Genomic DNA, 22,607 nt, shown 5'->3' on the forward strand with positions numbered 1-22,607 from the left:
AAAAAATTCCTCTTTAATGCAGGAGGTAATATCAGGACCTGGTCTAAAGCACGTGGAAAATGATGAGTACAGTGAATCTGGTCGTGGAGTTTATCCCGATGGGCTGTTTCGCATCCTACTTAAGTTCAATGAGCGATACAAGAGCTTAAACATACCTTTTATCATTACTGAAAATGGAGTTTCTGATGAGACTGATCTGATTCGGAAACCATATATACTGGAGCACCTGTTAGCCATATACGCGGCCATTTTAATGGTATGTTCTTAGTCAATCATGCATTTTAGTATGTCTTCATGAGGAATGTGCATAACTTCAGCACACTCATAAGCATATTGTTTGAAGGGTGTGCGTGTGCTTGGCTATCTATTCTGGACAACGTCGGATAATTGGGAGTGGGCTGATGGCTATGGTCCCAAGTTTGGGCTTGTTTCTGTTGACCGTGCTAATAACCTAGCACGGAAACCTCGCCCTTCGTACTATTTGTTCACCAAGGTACCTTCTAGTTTCAGCGAATCTTGCTAACATGATAAGTCTGTTCCTTGTTTCTAAAATATAGGTGTGTTCTTTTTTGTTAAACTTTGGTTCTTTAAAATGTGAAACATTGCTAGACATGTCGTTTCCATCAATAGTTTGTCTTTTCTTGTGCATGTTTATTATTAAGCACACATATTTGTTACAGGTTGTCACAACTGGAAAAATTACGAGACAGGACAGAACATCCGCTTGGAGGGAACTGCAAGAAGCTGCGATTCAGAAGAAAACACGCCCATTTTACAGGGAAGTAGATAAACATGGTCGTATGTATGCAGGTAGATATTGATTCTCTTAAAGCATTCTTATAAAGAAGTGAACTGTCAGGATCTATAGGTGGTGGCTTGTTTTTCTAAACACAACTTGATTAGTAGGGCCTGCAACTGCTTTTGACTGGTCATGAAATATGTCAATGCTACTGGCCTCTGCTTAAGCTTCAAGATTAAGATTTCCACTTGAATTGGTTATCATAATCACGTTTGAGATATGCTTAGCTATTCTCAGTTTGAATTATTCATTGAGCTGTGGGAGGGCTGACAAAAAACAGCCATCTAGAATGAGAGTTGTATTGCAGTGTTTGCTTCCCAAATCTAAGCATTGCTGGTCTTCTTTGGCTTACAGGGGGTCTAGATCGGCCTATTGAGCGAGCTTTTGTATTGCGGGACTGGCGATTTGGCCACTATGAAATAGAAGGCTTGCAGGATCCTTTGAGTCGCTTTGTAAGATGCGTTATGCGACCATTTCCACGCAAGAAGATTCACTACATTGAGGACGATGCAATTTCTTACTCTATTTCTTCTTGAGACCTTCTATTGTAGTTGCTATTCAAGTTCTGTTTCTTTGGTTACAATAAAAAAACATCAAACTTTTGGTGAGTCAATATCCGTGTGTTTTGTTGTTCCTTTTTCTGTACACATGACCTATTCAGAAGTTTATCTTGATTACTTGGTATTTGTGTAGGGTAATATTTCCTCTGGAGGAAGCACATAAGAAGTTCTGGCAAGTGGAAGCTTCACATTTTGCATTTTAAATGTACATGCTTATACTGTTCACTGTAGTAGTAGAAGTACCTTGTAATTTCCTTTTGCTTTAGTTTGTTCTTATCCTCAGAACGTCTAAACAAGTTAAATTCTTGATTTGACTGAAGATGCAGCTGATTTTTTGCCAACTACCTTGTGATTTACTCCCTCTGTAAACTAATATAAGAGTGTTTAGATCACTACTTTAGTGATCTAAACGCTCTTATATTAGTTTACGGAGGGAGTACTAGATTAAAATATCTTTCTGCAATATACTTGAGCTCATAAGTAAGTTGCACACTTCTTGATTGAACACGATGCCGGTGAAACGTTTCACTGAGTATATGAGCATCTTGATACCCTTATGTACAGATTCCATGTTTTTTTAGATCTGAGCACATATATACGTTCAAGTCAAGTGAGTTAATGGCTGCTATTTATGGTCTAAATCAGTGCAACCATCATGTGATCAGCCCTACCATCTTACTTGGGGTATCCTAGTGCCCAAATATGCGGTACAAATAATGGGAAAATTCTCCCCTCAGAAAATATATTTATGATTAGTTTTGAGCAGTTCTGTTTCTTCTTGTAGGATTTTGCCTCCTTAGAAAATAAGTATAAGATTGCATGTCAGTACTTTAAAGGTTTAACTATCACATAACTTGTGTACATGGCCTTGCATGTAAGATGGGGGAAAACTCTCAGCAGAAGATGCAGCGAGACAGTGGATTTGACACTCATGTAGCTCACCAGGGTCTGTTTGTTGGATAAATGAATTCATGCCTGTCGGGGTGGGTGTAGTGTAGGTGGGCAGGCTCTATGGTTTGGCTTGTTCACATGCATAGGCGTAACCACCTTTTTTTTGGAAATGGAGGCATGCCCCCGGCCTCTGCATCATGATGATCCATTCTGAGGGATCAATGCAGATCCATCCTCCTGCATGAGCTCATGGATTCATGTCTAAATTTAGCACTGCGATGTTTTTTCATTTTGGGAAGGAAAGCATCGTCAAATCTTGTTGGAACAGCACTGGCCTTTGCCTGACTTTCCAAAACCTGTATGATAGAATATAAGTGTATTTAATGATAGATCGATCTTGTAGTGTCAGTTTAGTGTTGTAGATGTTGGTATTTGTTTCTATACTGATGGTCGAACCTAAAAATGTTACCCTGCCTTGGACTAACTAATGAAACTAGTCATATTCCACTTGCTGTACTTGTACCTGCCAATATCTGTTAACCTTCACATTCCACTTGCTGCCTGTACTTGTCCTGTTAATATCTATTACTGCAAGAGACAACAAATGGTTGTGAAGATCATTGACGGGTCATGTCTACACGACATGCAGTGAAATTTTGTTCCTTTTATCTCATGCCTGTCATTAGTTTCTTTGATGGTGAAAGGGAAATCAAAGGATCTCATAGTAGTATATTATCTTGACCAAAATGGGAAAGCATATCATATAAAATCCATCCATAATATGGTAGTACATATGAGTAACATGGAGCTATGAAGTACTCCCTCCGTAAACTAATATAAGAGCGTTTAGAGTACTAAAGTAGTGATCTAAACGCTCTTACATTAGTTTACAGAGGGTGTAGTAGATAAAAGGAGTTTGGGCGGTTGGCTTAGAGGTTTATAAATACCAGGACAGCCATACACTGCTATATAGGCAGAACTTTGGGCTATCACCTTTTGAAGTACATAAGCAAAATAGTAAAGCACCAGTTCGACGATTATTTTTAGTACGTACATAGGAGCAGGATTGAAGTATGGATCAGTTGTTCTTAACAACTGGTGCTGCCCTCTCCATGAGGACCACTGGTTTTGGTCCGGCGCAGTTGGCCTTCTCATTCTCCTTCTCTGGGATGTGGAAAGCTGATGCAGGGAAGATCTTAGAAAAGCCGGCAATGCTCTTGCAGATGAGCTTACCAGTCGCTGGTTCGTCAAGGGAGATCTCCTCCACAGGGAGCCACACCATGAGCTCCCTGGTCTTTATCCCTTTGACCTTCTTGATCCTGCCCTTCCCGGCGAAGGCAGTGATCTCAGTGCCATAAGACACCACCCTCCCCAGGCTCTGGAAGACGTGGTCTATCCTCTTCTTTTGCTTGAGCCACACATACCCAGTCTCCTCGACATAGCCGCACTCCATGATGTCCTTCAGGGGAAGCAGGCCATTGGGGAGGCCTGCTTCCTTGAGCAGGAGCCTGGTGCACTGCTGGCAAATCTCATCGTCGTAGTACACCTCGGCCTTGGCCTTGAGCTCGTCGGCAACAAGAGCCATTGTCTGAGGGTGGATGATGTCTCTCTTCTCACTCACTCTCGCTCGCTCTTCTTTCCCTCTCTTTTTTTTTTTTGCTCCCAAGCAAGTTTCTGAGGCTTAGATGTGTATGGTTTTGTGCTTCGTAGTGGAAATGGCCACCTTTATATAGGACATGTCTTGTGCAATTGCGCCTTATTATCTTGCATGAATTTTTCCTTCTTGCCATTATCATTCAATGCATTGCAGTGTACCATGCTCATGAAAGCCGTAGGGGTCCTCTTCTGGCGGTGAACTTTTGCAAGGATGCAAAATATCATATATTCTTGTATCATACAGAAACATGACTGTCCAGATTCCATAGTAGGAATCTTTCCAGCGATTTGGGTTGTTTTTCTTGGTTTACCTTAATTTTAACCGCCTCAACACAAAAGGTGATATAAACTGAACAGACCTATTTTCTTTCAAACGTTTACTGCTATGAAGAAGTATGTGCTCAACACTCTAGGGTGAGCATGGCGTTCGTCTGTTGTCTTCCGTTCTGTCCTATATATATACTCCCTCCGTCCCAAAATATAAGATCATTTTTGGGAGGGAGGGAGTATAATTTATGCATGAGCAAGAGGAGAGTGCTTTTTTTTAGAAAAGGGGGGACTCCCCGGCCTCTGCATCAGAACGATGCATACGGCCACAGAGGAGAGTGCTTGGCTACCGAGTAAATGGCCACAAAGGTGAGTATTTCATCCTTCTCTTCCATTTTCCTTGTAGTTTGGGAACAATAGTCTTATCCAATGCTAGCATTCAATCTTCCTGTTGCTAAGCATAAATAAGCAAAAAAACAACAACTTAGTTCTAATAACATCTTTATTCAGTATACTACTGTATTTGGGTAGTGCACTTACCAGCTCCAGCTCCTGAGTTGGGATTGTTGTTAACATGCAAATTACTACCAAGTAAAAGTATCCCTTTTTTTAGGGTATCCTTTAATGAGAAGGGCGGACATTTTTTCCAAGCTTGATCTGGGTATATCCAATACAGTTTTATCCTGGCACTTGGGACCTCCTTGCTGCCCTAACTGTAAGCTGCCACCCTCCACTGCCCAACACCTGACACTGACAGATTTTGCCTTACTCAGTGTCTGGAATGCACATGGAGGACATTCAATGTTGTAACATGCATGTGGTAAGACGGGGGCGTGACCTTCAATGTGTTCATGGATGACCTAATGAGTCTGCGGACAGGGCATTTAGTTTCCTAACCTAACATTTCGGTAGAGAGACAGTCTTGAGCAGTCCCGAGTTGACTTGGCCTGACGGTGGAGCTTGAGGGCATTATCTTCTGCTAGCTAGTACATCACCACTATGTTAGATAACCTAGTACAGTGTAACTGTTTGTCAGTCCAAATGACTGGTCATCTCTTTTTAGCTCTGGAATCTTTGTGTCCATTGGTCATTTATAGTATGAAGATACCTTAAGATCTCTTTTTAGATAATGGAAGAATCACCCTCCCAGCAACTACAACATGTGATGCTGACAGCCAAATTTTGTTGGAGATATCGTGAGGTATATGCCCCATTCTATCAGGAAAAGAAAGAAAAAAAGGTATACATTCCTGATCATGGATTTGACAGCCAAATTTTGTTGGAGATATCTAATTCTTTTTCTTTGTATATTTTTTGTGGAAACGGTAAAAACAAACTGAAAGACAGTGAGTTCCTTATGGTTTCAAACTCTGAATGCATTTAGATCATATGTTTGTATGTCGAAAAACACATGGTGAATCCGAGATGAAGAGTGTCCATGATATATTCCTTTGATCAGTTTTGCTAAGTCTCAGTCGACTAAGACTTCGTTAGTAATACGTACATGATTTCTAGAAGTATTAGCAATGGTAGAATCGCTGCCCCCAGTCCAGAACTATTAGGCAGGACATTATTGTCGCCATGGTCCTGCATTTGCCTTGTTTCTTCCCTAAGTAATACAGTACGGTGTTTAAGGCCCTACGTCCATCCATTAATCTGGAGGTTATGGGTGCAGACAGTTACATGAGCAGCCACGATGTCTCAGCAGCCGGCAATTTTTCTGTTGGATGCTGGTGCCCATGCACACAGATCTGTGTTTAGGAGAGATGCATATGAAAGGAAAAAAAGAAAAAAGGTGGCGGCATGCATGTGCTTACTTATTTGCCTCCATGCATGGTCCCTAAGGAAGTAAAATATTTGCCTTCATGGTGTTGGCGCCCGCTCTCCGGGCTCCGGCTCTCATTATGTAACTGCACAAGTAGATAGTAGTGCAGTAGTACTGCTCTGCAGTATTGTTCTTGTTTCCTACTAGGGATTCACTGATGATCGGTAAAAGATAATGAGCTTCATATAACAAGCCGCAGTATGTATGTATGTATCCTGTAATTATTTCAGTTACTTGCACCACATGGAATGATGATACCTAGGAGAGGATGAGCAAAGTTGGAGATATTTGGATAGAATAGGCATTGCAGCTGCATTTTACCTTAACAACTTGTGGTTGCGGAAGGAAAACTAGCTAAGAGCATCTCCAACGGATTCCTGCTTCCCCCGTAAACGCCCTGCCGGACAAAAAACAACCATCCAACTTTCGCGGTCCGCCTGTCCTGGGAGGATAGCCGAGCTCCGTGTAGGAGTCGACCAGTCGCAGATCCACTAGCCGGGCGCCTTCTCCGCCACTCCGGATCGTATCCAGCGATGGCGTCGCGTCCAGCGTAAGCTCGCACCTTTTGTCCGCGCCGTCACCACATCAGGCGTGCGCCAGAAGGGCCCAGCTTGCCACCGAGAGAACCTCCGAGGCTAGCCTGTGTTGGGTACTTGTTCCCCCTACGTCAGGCTAGGCGTATGAGGTCAATGGAAGCAATGTGCAAGGGCATGGATGCGCTGGATGTTGCCACTAATGTGGCATGCTCGGGGTCAAGGGACGGTGTACCCGCGAAAGGGAGAAGGTGTGCCATGAAGCAGCGGCCGACAACGAGGATGCCCGTGCCTGGATCCTGGCGAAGCGGCAAGCCCGGACCACCCATGATCTCGCGGTGGAGCAAACCCGGACCGTCCGTACCCTCGCCGGCCTTTCCCCCCAAAGAGGAGGATCTGAGCATGTTCAGCGCCGTGTCCAACAAAGTTCAGCTCCAGCGCAAAGCAGATTCGCCTCAGCCCCTATTGCGTCTTCGGCCGCTACTTCCGCGACCACGAGGACAAGGGCAAGGGCGGCCGTTGGTGATGAACTAGACTATCTATATCTATCTATATAGTGTTAGTTTAGTTATTATTGTGATGAAGTAGTAGAACATGTCATCATTTTGGTAGTCTCTTGTGGTACGTAGAACTCCCCTATGCTATGTCCGAACTATGTGAACCATGTGCAATGGAAGTACATGTGTTAAAATCTAGTCACACGTTTTTTCGTTGGTCCCTAATTCGCTTCCGCCCAAAAAATAATGCGTCACAAGGACTCGAACCCAAGAGCTCACGCTTAAAAGCTTAGATCGCTAGCCAATAGACTAATGAAGGCCTAGTGGATAGTTAACGCACACTTGACTATATGTACGTATCTTCCTCTCAGTTAGAAAAACACGGCGTACACGTGCATGTATCATGCAATCAATCTGTCTTAGCTAAAGCTTAAAAAAACAACCCTAAAAAAACTTAAAAAAACTAAAGCTAAAAAAAATGAGCCCCAACTAAAAAACATGTGCACATATGCTCGCACTAAAAAAACGCATGCACATCTGCGTTGGACAAGCACAACCACGGCTGCCATGCATGCAGTCAGCGGCCGGAAGATCTATCGGCCATCATGCTCCACGCATCATCATGTGCCCAATTCAAACAATATTTTTTCATCTCTACCATATTCCAAGTAATATGTGCACATAGACATGTATAACCGATCTATTCAAACCAAACATTAGTCTTTAATCCAATGTCTTCCTGATACAGTTAGAAAAATGATTGGTTATGATTTTCATGTGTAGGGTGGACGATTGTTTCTCCACTTTTTTTGTCATCGTTTTGCTTTGGTACGTCCTTTTTATTCCGTTCCGTCTGTTCGTTACCGGTCTCCTATGGTTTTTGTTTCGTTTGGTACCTTCGTTACAGGCCCTTAAAAAAAGAAATAGCATGGGTAGAGCGATTCGTACCATGGTTGCGAGGACTCACCAACAAACTCATCCAACCAAGGATCCTGCAGAAAGAGAGGGAGCTTAGACCGTCTCACCATAGGGCGAATTCATTTACGCTCTGAAAACCGCCATCACGTACTATTACTTTCTTCAAACCTCCTCCCTATATGTACGCTGCGGACCATGCTTGCGGGCGTGGTGCGCCAAGGGCTGGAACTCCAGTGGAAGGAGCGGGAGATGGGGCTACTGGAGGTCGTGATTAGGAAGATGACGACGAGGATGATAAGATTGGGAAGCAGAGAGTGGCGGGAGGCCGTGGGAATTGAGACGCCACAATCGATGACAAGTGCGGCACGCATCGCGCTGCCATCATGGTCTTGATCCCGCCGATCTGGTCACGCGTCATCGTGACGCGTCTCCTGTCTTGAACCATCATCCTGCAGAACCTTGTCGTCAATTGACCACCGTTTTTGCCATCGAGTGTCCCGCGACACAACTGCGTAACCGAGGCAACCTTGATCCATGACAACTAGCGTTTTCTCCATAGAGAAGCACAAATGTTGTGCTTATCATGCCAGGGACAAGCGTTTTTCTTTCCCGTTGCAATGCACGGGTATGTTTGCTAGTATAGATTTAAGGGGGGTGCAGATGTGGATTTAAGGGGCTGTGGACATGAACAAATGAGGTTTACATTATGTTGCATGTTTTTGTATAGATTTAAGGGGGGCACAGATGCGAACAAATGAGGTTTACATTAAGAAGATCGAGATGACCTGCACATCGATGCCAACTGAGCTCTTCCATGAGATCTTTCACCGCCGACGCCTGCAAGCCGTAAGAGTTATTTACCCAAAACCACCATATTATGGGATAGGATAACAGATCGATACCACATTTGAGACAGAGCACAAAAAACCACCAGAATTGCGCCTAATACGTAACGCGGAGCACTGATGCTCGAATTTGGCCACAAAAACAACGGATCTGACCGGTTGGGCCCACTTGTCGGGCCGATGTGGCATGCCTACATGGCCTGTCGGCCTTTCTCTTATTCCTCTCTCTCTCCCTCCAAGCCTTCTTCTTCCCCACAGACCGCAACCACGGCCAGCCGTACTCGTGCCGCAGCCGAAGCCTTAGCCCGACGAGCCATCACCGGCGAGCCTCCCCGCCACTCAGCTACCTGCCATCTGTTCTCCAGCCGCACTTCCAGCTACCTGTCATCCGTCTCGCCCGGATCCGGCGAGGATCCGCCCCGCCGCCGTCGTTCTCATCCCCCGCCGCTGCGCCGAGCATCGGAGCACGATGACCGGGTTGAAAGGCGCGCGGTCGCCCCCTGCCCCACTTCCGACAGAGGCGGCCGTGGCAGCCGCAGCCGCGGCACGGCGACTGCGACGGAGGCGTACGTCGTTGGCGTGGTGCGCGCGGGCGGCGGAGGTAGGCGGGGGACAGTGGAGTCGGCCTCATATCCTCGAGGAACCTGCCGCCGTAGTCCGGGCAGGCGAGGTCGACCCCGTGCGATCAGGAGGTGATTTTGGCGCGGGTGCATGGGGCGAAGGAGTTGCCGTGCTGCTGGTGGCCGACGTCCTGCACGTGCACGCGGTGCGAGTAGGAGGAGGAGTGCGAGTGCGTCGTCTCCCGGTCGACGAGCGCGCGCAGGCGGAGGAACTCGTCGACGCAGCAGGGCAGCCAGAGCGGGCCGGCCGAGCTGTAGCCATACGTGTCCCGGGCCGCCTCCAACAGCCACTGGAAGAGCGGGTGGTAGAGGTAGGCGATGGGGATGTCCGACCGCAGCGGCAAGTCTGTGGCGTCCTCTCCGCCCGAGCCCACTGTCGTCCTCTCTGCAGCGCCGCCCGAGCTTCTCCTCGCCGCAACTGCCTCGGCCTGCTCCCCGGTGCGCCGCCCACGCGGCCTTGCCTGGTCGTTGCGCCGCTCATGACACGCTCATAGCGTGTTTGCTGAAATGCCCATGAGAAATAAAAAGAAAAGGTGAAAAAGGATAAAGAGTCATTGACAGGTGGGACCCTTTTGCCACCTCAGCAAATTATCCACATAGGCACGCCATGTCAGCCCGACAGTTGGGGCCAACTTGTCGGTTTCGCTGTCTTCGCAAGTAAATCGGACAATCAATGCTCCGCGTTACGTATTAGGCGCAATTCTGGTGGTTTTTTGTTCCCTGCCTCAAATATGGTACCGATCTGTTACCCTATCCCATAATGTGGTGGTTTTGGGTAAATAACTCAAGCCGTGACGGTGCACCGGCATGGTGCCTCCGGCCTTGAGCTAGGCGAGCAACGCCCAATAGATGTTCGACTAACCAATCTTTACGTCCAATGTTAAACCAGTCCAATTGGATCAAACAAAGTTTAGATCCAAAACCTTTTGGATGATATAGATGGTCCCGGATTTTCTCATCGTTCGGTGTGCATGCACACATAGTGATCGACTCCACAATTAGACCTCTAAGCATCATAAGCCATCTAAGTAAAAAGATGTTGGATTTTAAGGATGTGAAATAAGATTCTAGTACAGTATGATTTAACGGAAATTGTAATTTCCGAACGTTCTCACCTTGTCGATAGATCCGAACAAGTTCGGCTCGAGCGCTCCACCTTCGGCGCGCTTTCCAATGTTAGCAAAAAAATGACCCATGGTGGGATTTGATCCTTGCACCTGCAGCATGCATTCTGCTAATGGTAACCAACCAAGCTAACTATTATCTACAATTAGGGATATGTTACATCTCCTTTTATCGTATCACTGCTCCTTTGCATGTACACCCAAGAAACTAGGAAAAAAATTGATGTGTGTGTGGGGTGCCTTTGGACTCGGACCTGAGTCTCTCGTAACTAAGCTCTGCCCATTAACCAGCTCATTTTTCTTTTGTAGGTATTAACCAGCTCACTTAAATTACTTTTGTTGTCTTGCCCCTAATTTATGCTTTTAAATAGCCTGTTGGTTATAATAGGCAGTTTTCATAAATAGTATTAAAAACGCTATTGTGTCTTTCCACTATAGTAGTATGTCTCGTTGTCTTGCTCTCATTTCTACCTTGTCCGAGGAATGTAAATAATGGGTTGGAAAATTAAGAGGATTGAAATGGGAGCACGTAATCCTTGCTCCCATAATGGTAGCATGTTCCTCTCCATTTCAGGACCAGGAGCACGCAACCAATGCATGTCTCGGGCTCCTGGACTTGATAACTTAGGTACATAAATCATGATAACTTTGCCCCGTGGCTAAAAGTTGTTGAAAACATAACCACCCATAACTCTTTGTAAATAGCATGATAATGTACACTCCCGGACTTGATAACTTAGGAATAAACACCACGATAACTTTCACCCATGGAAAAAATTGTTGAAAACATACTCCGGTAACATCTATGTAAATAACATGGTAATATAGGCTCCCGGACCTGATAACTTAGGTACAAACACGACGATAATTTGACCCGCGAAAAAAGTTGTTGAGAACATACTCTGATAACTTTTTTGTGTAAATAGCATGATAATATAATCTCTCGGTCCTGATAACTTGGGTACAAACACCACGATAATTTTGACCCATGAATTTTTTTTGTTGAAAACATACAACCGATAACTTCTTTGTAAATAGCATGATAATATACACTCCCGGACTTGATAACTTAGGTATAAACACCACGATAACTTGGACCCATAGAAAAAAGTTATTGAAAACATACTCCGGTAACATCTGTGTAAATAACATGGTAATATAGGATTCCGGACCTGATAACTTAGGTACAAACACTATGATAACTTTGACCCGTGAAAAAAAGTTGTTGGAAACATACTCTGATAACGTTTTGTGTAAATAACATGATAATATAGGTTCATGGTCTTGATAACTTAGGTACAAACACCACGATAACTTTGACGTGAAAAAATTTGTTGAAAACATACCACCGATAACTTCTCGTGTAAATAACATGAACTGATAACATGGAAAAATGTTGTTAAAAATACCCCCCCCCCCCAATAAATCATGTGTAAACAATATGATGATACACGCACATGAGAGTTGATAACTCATATACAAATATCACGGTAATTTTTTGACCGAGGAAATGAAAAATGTTGGAAAAGATGCCCCCGATAACTTTGGTGTAATATGGTAATATACACAACAAAGCTGATAACTCACTGCAAACATCATAATCATTTTTTGACCCCTGGGATAAAAGTTTGTTGAAAACATGCCCCTGAAACTTTTGTGTAAATGACACGGTAACTTATGTATGACAGACGTGATAACTCACGTAGCCCGGATGTGGTAGCTTTTGGTCCAAAAAAAATTCATCAGAACATATCAACATGGGATGTAGTTTCGAAGATCTCGTCGAGATGAATTTTTTTGTGAAGACGGGTTTTCAATCGGGGCGACGGTTTGAGCTACAAAACATTTTGAAGTTTGAAAAAAAGAAAGAATTTAAGATGACATCTGCTTTTCGTTATTTAGTGCATATATGCATGAAATTAGAGAGGAGTGCACGTGAAAGAAAAATTAGTCATTTTGGAGTGCACGTGGAAGAAAAATTAGTCATTCTAATGCATTCTAATGCATGCATGTATATAATTAGAGTGAAGTAAAGATTGTTCTTGCCTATTGCTAAAATCCGAACGTTTAGTAGTTATAAAAATCCATATTTAATATGATACGACATCACAGCATGTCAAAAAAAACTGATATAAGAAATACTCTCTCCATCCGGAATTAACTGTCAGTGAAATGAGTGAATCTAGAGGGAGGTAGTAGATAACAACCACAGCTTAACTGTCGGTGAAATGAGTGAATCTACAGGGAGGTAGTAGATAACAACCACAGCTTAATGGAATTCTACAAATGATATGATCTAGACGGACGTAGTAGATAACAACTTATTGGGATTCTACAAATGTTATGATACTATGAACTGGGGAGGTAATATCATGAGGCACGTAATGATCTAGACGGAGGTTACCATGCCAAGTTGTTCAAGATGACTCTTTTGAGCCATTTGCATGGTAAAGCTAAAGGTAAAGTTACTGGCTAATAATCTTTCAAGGGCCCTAAATGAAGAGAATGGCATACCCTGGCACATCTAACGCCAGTCAAGATTAAGGGACAAGACCAATAGATCATCTTTAGGCAATCTATCTTCCAATATTAATAACTGGCGGTTCTGCATAAATCCAGGGCTACAGGAAAGCTTGACTAAAGGGAAAACGTTGCTGTAAATCGAACAAACTACACAAAGCACTATTGTCATTGGAAAAGAGATAATTTATGCTGCCGCGTCATAGTCCTCATCAGCAAACTTGTTCTCGGGGTAGAAGACCGCAACAACTGGGTTTCCACCGAATTTCCTTCCGTGCATCGCCGTCTTTGCTTTGGTGGAACCATCAACATCTGCATACTCTAAGAACACCTGCAATGGGATGCTCATGCATCAGAAAGCTTTTCTCCAACAGAATTATTCTGCGGAATTTGAACCTCACTAAACAGTGCTCACCTTTCCAACTCCAGAAACTGGCTCTCCACTCGGATGAGGGCGCGGGATGACAACTTTCACCAAGTTACCTGACGGATGCATGCGTCAAACAAAGTATTAGGAATGTCGAACAGAATCAGCTAACAGAAAAGCAGAAGTATAGATCAAGGCAGAATGACAGGGAGCCCGACATGGCAGGCTAATGAAAACATACGCATAACAAAAGGAAACCTTGAGAGTCCAGCAGCAGATCAGAAAGCTAAATGTATGCTTCAAAGAGGAGGAATAGCAGGCGAGAAGTTGACGGAACTTACCATATTTCCCAGCTTCCAACCTCATGTCCTCCATAATGTCCTCATATTCTTCATCATCTTTTAATTCATCAGCAGTAACTACCTGGGTCAGGCATACAACCTTTGTAGGGAGCGCTCCAACTTGATACACAAGTTTCTATACAAAAACCACATTTTGAGTCAGAATCCAAGAACAATTGCAGACATGCTATGTAATTTGGTACAAGAGGATAATTAGTTGGCCACAGGAAAACAATTAAATAGCTGGGCTATACCTGTAACTGCACCTGCTGCTGTGCCTGCAACAGGATATTTTCCTGCTCTGGTCTAGGTTGGGCTGAGCCCTGGTTTGCTCGTCTGACCGTAAGAGTTTTGTCTCCCATCTTGATACCATTTAGAGCAGCGCAGGCTATGTCAGTGACATTGAGGTCCTGGTAGACACAGAACGCATAGCCCTTTGAGTTACCAGTTTCCCTATCTTTCACAAGATCAAATCCTCGAAGAGGCCCAAATGATTCAAGCAGCTCCCGAACTTGAGCCTCTGTGAAGTAATAGGGGAGACCACCCACAAAAATACGGTCCGGGCCTTCTAACCCTCCGGCTGAACCTGGTGTTAGGCCAACCGCAGCAAGATTCAAATTGGAGCTTGGCTGGCTTGGGCCCAGGGCAGCTGCCAGAGAAGGGTTATAGTCTGTTGGTCTTCTAACCTTCACTGGTGCACCTTCAAATAAAATGCCATCCAGTGCCATTGCATTGCTTGCTTCCTCCACAGACCTCATCTCCACAAAAGCGAATTTCTTGTCATGGTTTATGTACACATTAAGAACAGCATCACCTGGACCAGCAGTGTTTCCTCCAATAGCAGCCATGACTTGATTAAAGTATATTGCAACAGACTGCACAAAAGGAAACCAATGTAACCAAGAATTGCACAATTGTATGCAATCAGCATGCACGCATGCATGCTTGTTTTTCACTGTGGATTTATGGGGATTTGGGCAGTGGGCAGTAAAATAAGTGATTCAAGTATATATATAGACCTGTTCATTAGCAGATGGGGGAAGGCCACCGACATAAACACGCCGAGCATGCCGAGTAGCCTGAGGAAAAATATGCTGGCAAATTGTTTATCAACACCCACAGTAAATTATAAACAAAACAAAAAAGCATACCTGTTGAGTCATGGCTTGTGGCTGCATGACGAGGGGATTGAACTGTTTTAAACAAATAGATTTGATTACAAACCAGAAATGAGTGCATTTATAGAATGAAAATAACAAAAACGTAACTGAGGCAAAAGGTTCATTCGACAGGAAGACCTTAAACCATCAAGAATAATCACCTGTCCAACAGCAAAAGGGAGCATGTTCGGGAACATTCCAGGAATAGAAGAGCCCGGTAACTGACCTGCAATGTACCAATAAATTTCTAGTAGGAAGCATAAACAATTAGCACAAAAGAGTATTCCTCTTGTAAACCTGATTACTTCTCACCATCAGTCTGGATCTCAAATGGATCCAGCTGTGCAGTATTTCATGTCAAAGAACAAACAACAAGTGTGGAAGGATAAATGTAATAGTCATGAAGCTAGCAATCTGTAATACTTGCTAGCTGAAGATGGACAAGACGATATCAAACCGGAGCACTGATTCCTCCTTGTACATTAAAGCTACAGTAGGCTGTGCATCCATCGGCGGCAGTGGGGCAAGTGACCCAAGATTGCCTTCTTACCATACACATACACAAAACAGACAAACAACAAAAGAACAAAAGCAGAAAGTTTTGCTCAGTTTTCAGTTACCAAGTAATAATAAAATGGAAACATACAACTTATTTGCATCAGAAGATACTATCACACATATAAGGCCATCTCGACTGGACGGGTATTTAAGAGGTGCTTACGTAGAGAAAGCATCTGTTGACTGGTACTTTCTCCCACCTCTAATACCAGTATCTTACAAAGCACCTCATATGGTGTTGTAACTAGAATAAAATAATCTTTTTTACCCTCTCGCCTTATTGGTGCAGTTCTAGGTAGATTCCATGAAGCATCTTTAACTCTTTAAAGTGTCTGTATTGTAGTTACAGATGCATGTAAAGGTGCTTGGTGATATGGCATCTCCAAGAATATATCTACAGTGAAAATGCTCTAGATAAAGGACATAAAAGCATCAGGTGCTCAATGATATCCAACAGCACTAAGTTTCAAAATCAGCATTAGAATGGTGATAAGCTAAGAGGCTATGGTAATTGTAGTAATAAAGTACCACATCCGGTTGTTCATAATGCAGTAGTACAATTTGGTGGAAATAAATGGCTGGGTAGGTGATCCAGCAATGGCTAGAATTTATTCATTCCAAACATGCAAATGAACAGCATTTACCCTAGTTTCAAGACAAGAACATCTGTTCTGTAATTAAAGTAAGTCCCAACTGAAATCAACAAAACTGAAGAATGGAAAGAAGAAAAACTTGGTTGGTGAGAGCATACTTGGGGTTGGAATGGTAGGGAACTGAGGAAGTACGGATTGTGCTGTTGGTCCCAGGTCGAATCCACTGACTCGCTTGCTGCTTCAACACAATCGGTATTAGTAGTACTAATGAGATATTAAAATTAAATGATGGAAGAACTGAAAACTGCATGAGACAACAAATTGTAGTAGTGAGTGCTGAGTGGTACATGCACGGTGAAGGGTATTAGTTGCTACATAGTGTAATACTTACTCAATTTTATAATATAAATAATCTTACAATTCATTTCAAAAAGTTGACTTAGTGCATGTTTTTGTTCCTTTGATTGCTCATGCTCAGACAGGATTGTTCTAGAAGCATAGAGCAAACAGGTCTGCACTGTAGCCATGAACCCATTTATGTGCAAGCATTGCACTGTATTGACAGTACATAAAGATCTATAGACGCGGTGTGGCACAATCCAGTGCAACCGCCGGAGTTAGTCCAACGGCCAAGGCCACTAGGATTTGCCGCTTCTTCGCCATTGGATATTCAAAGGTACTGGCAGACTATATGGTAGTGCAGATATAGATGTAACAGAGAAAAATAATCATCTCTTGATTAAAATACTTAGCTAGAAAACTCAAATGTGCATTGACATGGCTCAAAAGGACAGAACACAAATCAATAATGAATCATACGACATACAGAGAACATAATAAATGATATATGTTTAATAGCAAATTGACTTGCCATGAGGGGAAAACTAGTGTAAAGTATGTACACAATTCAAATTATGATTCCTGAATGAACTTCATCACGTCCATACCTTTTTGAATGAGATCGAGATCTGTGATCATCCCTGCCCCTTGAACGAGACCGTGAACGAGAGCGATGCCTGCGATGTCCATCTCTCTCGCGGTCCCTTCTCCTGTGTGTTGTTACAAACATACATTAGATATTATCTTTTACACGGCATTTAAGAAAAAAAATGTGCATTTTGGAAATCTATCACCGTGAATAAGACATGTTTGGTTAACATTTGCACTGGCAATCATATTCAAAGGTCAATAATTGTAACACAAGTCACATGACCATAATAGCCATCATTGCAACAAAACAAATTATTAGGTGCATATGGAACATGGTTTTCGAGTCGCTCTGGGGCAGCGACTCGGAAGAAATCGAGCCTGCGTTGTGACTAGTCGCGACTCAGAGTCGCGAGTCGACACTAAGCTGAGTCGACCATATTTTTGTGACTCATAGACTAGTCGTCGACTAGTCGTGACTAGTCGAGCGACTCAAAATCCATGATATGGAACACAAATGCATTAACAGCTATACCCTCGAATGCACCGATACGGATACGGGTATCAGTATCGGGCCAATACGGATACGTAAATTCGTCATTTTCAAAAAGTGCCAATACGGATACGTTGTAGGTACTCAAAGCCATCTGGAGGAGATAAGAATGATAGATCTTCAGAGATTAGAGAAGAAAGAAGAGGAGATGAGCTTGGCTGGGCAGGAGAAATGGAGAAGAGAAGTGTCCATACATGGCTGTTGCGTGTGAGGGGACGTTGGAGAGTAGGAGGAGGAGCTCGTCGCCGGCTAGCCGCCACTGCTGCTGGCCCTGGGACCTGGGTGAGCAGCTGCTGGCGACACAGCTGCCGCCTGGTTGAGCATGGGAGGGAGGAAAGACGCTGCAAGGGAAAGGATGGGGGCATCGGGGCACTAGGGTTGCTGGTTGCTTCTTAATTGGGCTGAGGGGGCTCTTACCTGGGCTGGAAAAGTATCCAAAACATACTGGCGAAGTATCCTTAAAGTATCGTCATTGTTTTAAATCAATTATTCTCGGATACTCCAGCGATACGTATCGGGGACGTATCGGAGGAGTATCGGTATCGGATACGGTATCCGATACGGATTCGCTAGTCGGCTGAAGTATCCGTGCATTCGAGGCTATACCTTTCAGAATCACGGCTTCTGTGACGATCGTGATCATCAGGACGGTCTCGGTGCTCCCTTTTGTCACGGTGATGCCTTTGGTGACGATCCCGATCCTTGTCCCTGTCCCGATCCTTGTCTAGATCCCTGTCCCGACCCCGATCTCTGTCTCTTCCTCTATCTCTGTCACGGTCCCTATGGCGCTCCTTATCCTTGTCTTTTTCTCTGTCTCGATCCCTGGATTTTGACAATCCCTCTTCACGCGTATGTGTATCACCCTGGAGATGGAATGCTATTAGTTTGAGAGAAACCATATAGAGAATAGAGACACAAGCCAGGCACTATAAGTAGAGCATCTGAATGGGAGAACATAAACAAGACATCCAGAAGATCAATGGCCCGGTGCCAGTGTATCCATGCACACAGGATTTTGGTTAAAGTCTCAATGACCAGGTTGCTTTTGGTTAACGCTAACCTATATTGGACGGCTGCATCAACCAACAGGTGTATGCTTAAGTAACTCTATAGATGCACACCTATATCAACAGAGCCGCCCTAGTCACACAAGCAGTTCCAGCTCATATTGTAAGTCTATGGTACATGAAAGCAACTCTATTACTGATGCCCCGAAAATCAAATCAACCAACCCAGAAATCAAAACAAAAACACTTGCTTCTACACGCCAAATTCGACATCCCCCGCCAACACTAACCAAACGGCAAATAAACGAACTAATCTACCACAGAAAGCTAGATCAATCAAAACGCGCCAGCCCGGCAGTTGGTTCCACCGGCTCCTCCCGCGACACTGCCACATCTAGATCGAACCCGACGGACTCGGGAAACTCTCCCGGGCTGTTGAATTAACGCTACACCAGATCAAACGAGCACAAGACGCGTAAGCTCTTGGAAACTAAAGGTACAAGTACTGCTAAGCACCCATGGATCGAGTGGGACGGAGGGTCGCGCCGCCCCACGAAGCAGGTATGGTGCGGAGATGGGAACCCGTGACAGCAGGGAGATCAGGTGGTTACCTCGGGGCGGACGGCCTCGCTGACGTAGTCGTCGCCGCCGCCGCCGTTGTCGTCGGCCATCTCGCGTCGAGGGGGTCTGGAGGGGGAGGGTTTGGGGATCCGGCGTCCAGGGTCAGGGGGTGGTTTTTTGGGTCTCTGGCCTGGTCGCCAATCTTAAAGCAGACCTGCCGGTGCACGCTCCCGTCTTCTGTCGGTCCGGTCTGATCTTGCAGCACCTGGACTGAAAGTACGGATGTAAGCGGATTATAGATTTTTTATAAAGAGAAATATATATTAATATCACAGAGATATCAATTGTAAACGAATTAGATGCAATTGGGTGATGCTTTTTCCATATCCTTTTTGTCATTATGAATACTTAGTGATGCCATTTGGACTCACTAATGCATCTGCTACCTTTCAATCTTTAATGAATCATGTTAACCATATGTTTTTTTATTGTATTCGAAGCGGAGCGGATAATTTGTATATGGATCGTTTCGGAGAGAAAATGAAGCGGAGTCGGACTGGAAATGGACTTCGACGCGATTATATTTCACGCTTTCTGCAGACACATCAAGTTTCATTATATAAAAAAATACCAAAAAGTCAAACTATTGAGCTTAATACTTATTTGCAAAAATGTCGATTACTCAGACACCAGAGAAATCTGTAAGAGAGTATTGTGCTTCATTCTTGGACTCAAGATCTCTCATAGTCTATCCTATCAATTATGTCACTGAGTATTCAATTGACTGCGATCTAATTCATGAAGTCAAGAAACATGTCTTTATAGAACTGAAGAGGAAGACCCTCAAGCACATCTTATGTTTTTTATACTTTATCTGGGACTTTTAAAATCAAAGATGTGTCTCGGGGAAAAAAATAGTGAGACTTCAAGTTTTCTCTGAAAGATAGGGCAGAAGAATGGAATAACCCGTTGTCATATGACAACATGACCAATTGGAAAATGCGTACCAAGATATTTATGGCTAAATTCCTCCCTGGCTTTAAGCTTACGAAGCTCCAAAGAAATCTTACTTCAATTGTTCAAGAACTGGAAGAGAGTTTGTCTGTTGCTTGGGAGAGATATTCTAAATTTATGAAATCTTTGCCCTAACTACAGTTTTTACTTCATATGTTTTATCATGGAGTTAACGATGAATCCAAATCTACTCTTGATTTGAATGCAGGTGGATGGTTCATGGCATTAACTCTTAAAGAAGGAAAAAAATACTCATCGAAAGAATTGTGATTGCTAAAGAGTAATGGAATTTTGAGGAACCTGTTAAGCATGCATGAAAAATCTACTACGTTGATCATGAAAAAGTGGATCGATTAACATCTATGAGCAGGAAGATGAGCTCAGGGGACAATGAATAAATTTAAGCTTCACCAAGAGGATTTTAATGAAAAGGTTATATCTTATCTCTCTCAAGAGGTGGACAATTTAAGTCATGCCACGAAAAATATTGATAAACATTTTCGCATGATAAAAACTCAATGCTCACAAATACATGAAACTCAATTTTTAATTCTTGCCCAACTTGATAAAGATAGCCTTATTTCTTCTAAATGGACAGGTACTCAAAGTGGTAAAATGACATAAGACCCCAAAGGACCTGAGTGGCATGAAAGAGAACAAGCATTGAAGAGGAAAGAAAGTCAGAATCAAACTCAAGAAGATGAAAAAATCTTCCATGTCTAAATAGGAACACCCCCACTGCCTTATTTTCCTGGCTTCTCATGCTTCCACGTCACCCTTTTAATCTCCCACCGTTCACATGTGTTCGCTACGTCGGATTCTGCACGAAGTTGCTTCCCTTTTTTTTGGAGATGGGTTGTCTGAGCCAGTTGTGGGCTATGGTGGGGAGGAAGTTGAAACTGGAAGCCCATGGCAAAGAAAGAAGTAGCTTATGTCCATGGGAATCTCCTCCTATTGTGTGTGTCTCTTATCGTTGGTACGTGACCTGACCAGTTTCCTAGCCAGCCATTGTCGTTATGGCACTAACCCTTTCGGCGCAACGACGCACCCTCCCCTGGCCAACTCTTCAGCCAGTCGCCATGCCCGATGCTCACCCTACCAGCTACTGAAAGTGCGTTATATCGACTAGAGGGGGGTGAATAGGCGATTTTTATGAATTCTTCACTGAGGAGTTTGCTGGTGAGGAAATTCCTTAGCGAAGAACTACTTGCAGCGAAATAAGTACTCAAAAGTAAACATAACAGAACACAAGCATAGTCATCATGATGAAATGAAGACAAGCACAGAGTACAAAAAGCGTAAACACAGGATAACATAGGATGAAGACGGACAGACTGAAGAAATTGAATTGAGAAGATTGAGAAAGTCTTCAGTCAAAGTCTTCAAACAGATATGAACAAGCACACAACAACTGAACTGAGGAAATGAAAGAGTTGAGGAAATAGAACCAGTTAGCTTGGTGAAGACAATGATTTGGTATACCGGTTCCAACTGCTGTCTCAGTTGTACGTCTGATTGGAGCGGCTAGGTATTTAAACCTGAGGACACACAGTCCTCACCGTATTCTCCTTGAGCTAAGGTCACACAGACCTCGACCAATCACTCGTGGTAAGTCTTCAGGTGACTTCCAAACCCTCACAGACTAGGTCACTCGGCGATCCACAATTCCTCTTGGAAGCTCTAGACTATGACGCCTAACCGTCTGGAAGAAGCACAGTCTTCAAAGGTAACAAGCATCGGATCCACGCAGGATCAATCTCTTCAGTGATGCTCAATCACTTTGGGTTGTAGGTGTGTTGGGTTTGGGTTTTCCTCACTTGATGATTTTCGCTCAAAGTCCTCGGAGGATGGGATGCTCTCAAATGACAAGTGTCAGTTTCTCTCGGAGCAACCAACCAGCTAGTGGTTGTAGGGGCGGCTATTTATAGCCTAGGGAGCAGCCCGACATGATAAGACATAAATGCCCTTCAATGATATGACCGTTAGGTGGGTAGATATTTTGGGACAGCTGGCGCATAGCACAGCAATGGTCGGAAATTTGGCTCTCAAATTCCTCAGGGCTATCATGTTCCTCACTGTGTAGGCAATCCGCACTAGCGAATTCCTAACTCCTCAGTCAGAACAAATTCCTCGGCAACCAAAAGAACTCCGTCTCTGTTACTGGAACTGTATGAGATTTCCAATGGATTCACTCGAAGGGATTGGTAGGTGTAGGATTTTGAGTTGAGCATCACATGGAAATTTTTCCTTAGTATTTCCTCGACCCCCTTTAACAGTACGGTGTTTCCTATGACTCAAAAAAGAGAAAATGAAACTACGAAAACAGAAGTCTTCACGCTTCATGTTCCTCGAATGATTGCCAAGTCTTCAAGGTCACACCAATTTCTTCACTTTCAAATGTTGGGGAACGTTGCAGAAAATAAAAAATTTATTCGCTTCACCAAGATCAATCTATGGAGTCATCTAGCAAC

The 22,607-nt window shown here is 43.7% G+C and overlaps 4 protein-coding genes across 17 annotated transcripts; 1 reads left to right on the top strand and 3 right to left on the bottom strand.

Annotated features, from left to right (window-relative positions):
* Nucleotides 1-22: 22 nt before the first annotated feature.
* Nucleotides 23-1,700, top strand: LOC123172607 (beta-glucosidase-like SFR2, chloroplastic; the record flags this gene model as incomplete). Its single annotated transcript, XM_044589561.1, is given in 5 exon segments — nucleotides 23-256; nucleotides 344-493; nucleotides 681-810; nucleotides 1,154-1,403; nucleotides 1,493-1,700. Coding segments are annotated over 4 exon segments (696 nt in total), but the record flags the coding sequence as incomplete, so codon positions are not given.
* A 1,287-nt stretch (nucleotides 1,701-2,987) lies between these two features.
* On the bottom strand, nucleotides 2,988-3,960 carry LOC123172608 (uncharacterized). Of its 2 annotated transcripts, XM_044589563.1 has the most exons (2): nucleotides 3,756-3,960; nucleotides 2,988-3,725 (listed from the first exon to the last, which is right to left on the bottom strand). In XM_044589563.1, the coding sequence occupies exons 1-2, from the start codon at nucleotides 3,833-3,835 to the stop codon at nucleotides 3,329-3,331; spliced, it is 477 nt and encodes a 158-aa protein (XP_044445498.1). In that variant the 5' UTR covers nucleotides 3,836-3,960; the 3' UTR covers nucleotides 2,988-3,328. The 2 variants fall into 2 exon arrangements, with proteins under 2 accessions (XP_044445498.1, XP_044445497.1); XM_044589562.1 differs by having other exon boundaries at nucleotides 2,988-3,959.
* Nucleotides 3,961-9,476: 5,516 nt separating this feature from the next.
* Nucleotides 9,477-10,607, bottom strand: LOC123172604 (auxin-responsive protein SAUR32-like). The gene is made up of 2 exons (XM_044589546.1): nucleotides 10,527-10,607; nucleotides 9,477-9,872 (listed from the first exon to the last, which is right to left on the bottom strand). Exons 1-2 carry the CDS (start codon nucleotides 10,605-10,607, stop codon nucleotides 9,477-9,479), a joined length of 477 nt encoding a protein of 158 aa, XP_044445481.1.
* Nucleotides 10,608-13,094: 2,487 nt separating this feature from the next.
* LOC123172605 (splicing factor U2af large subunit B) lies at nucleotides 13,095-19,397 on the bottom strand. 13 transcript variants are annotated; one of them, XM_044589550.1, is made up of 11 exons: nucleotides 19,173-19,397; nucleotides 18,161-18,417; nucleotides 17,022-17,123; nucleotides 16,233-16,309; nucleotides 15,085-15,149; nucleotides 14,915-14,956; nucleotides 14,783-14,842; nucleotides 14,018-14,638; nucleotides 13,764-13,899; nucleotides 13,471-13,538; nucleotides 13,095-13,386 (listed from the first exon to the last, which is right to left on the bottom strand). In XM_044589550.1, exons 1-11 carry the CDS (start codon nucleotides 19,230-19,232, stop codon nucleotides 13,243-13,245), a joined length of 1,632 nt encoding a protein of 543 aa, XP_044445485.1. In that variant the 5' UTR covers nucleotides 19,233-19,397; the 3' UTR covers nucleotides 13,095-13,242. The 13 variants fall into 13 exon arrangements, with proteins under 13 accessions (XP_044445485.1, XP_044445483.1, XP_044445484.1 ...); XM_044589548.1 differs by having other exon boundaries at nucleotides 14,783-14,857; XM_044589549.1 differs by having other exon boundaries at nucleotides 16,233-16,312.
* Between the last annotated feature and the right edge of the window lie 3,210 nt (nucleotides 19,398-22,607).

This window comes from Triticum aestivum, unplaced genomic scaffold (genome assembly GCF_018294505.1).
Source record: "Triticum aestivum cultivar Chinese Spring unplaced genomic scaffold, IWGSC CS RefSeq v2.1 scaffold77317, whole genome shotgun sequence".
Taxonomy (NCBI): domain Eukaryota; kingdom Viridiplantae; phylum Streptophyta; class Magnoliopsida; order Poales; family Poaceae; genus Triticum; species Triticum aestivum.

What these genes read in the sequence shown, in the direction of transcription:
- LOC123172604 (XM_044589546.1), bottom strand. Translation starts at nt 10,607, where the DNA reads ATGGGTCATTTTTTTGCTAACATTGGAAAGCGCGCCGAAGGTGGAGCG. An exon ending in TGTTCGGATCTATCGACAAG is followed by an intron (nt 9,873 to 10,526) that starts GTGAGAACGTTC and finishes CGCAACGACCAG; the next exon opens with GCAAGGCCGCGTGGGCGGCG.
- LOC123172608 (XM_044589562.1), bottom strand. Translation starts at nt 3,835, where the DNA reads ATGGCTCTTGTTGCCGACGAGCTCAAGGCCAAGGCCGAGGTGTACTAC.
- LOC123172605 (XM_044589547.1), bottom strand. Translation starts at nt 19,232, where the DNA reads ATGGCCGACGACAACGGCGGCGGCGGCGACGACTACGTCAGCGAGGCC. An exon ending in GCGAGGCCGTCCGCCCCGAG is followed by an intron (nt 18,418 to 19,172) that starts GTAACCACCTGA and finishes TTCCATCTCCAG; the next exon opens with GGTGATACACATACGCGTGA. An exon ending in AGCAGCAGGTGCAGTTACAG is followed by an intron (nt 13,900 to 14,017) that starts GTATAGCCCAGC and finishes GTTTTTGTATAG; the next exon opens with AAACTTGTGTATCAAGTTGG.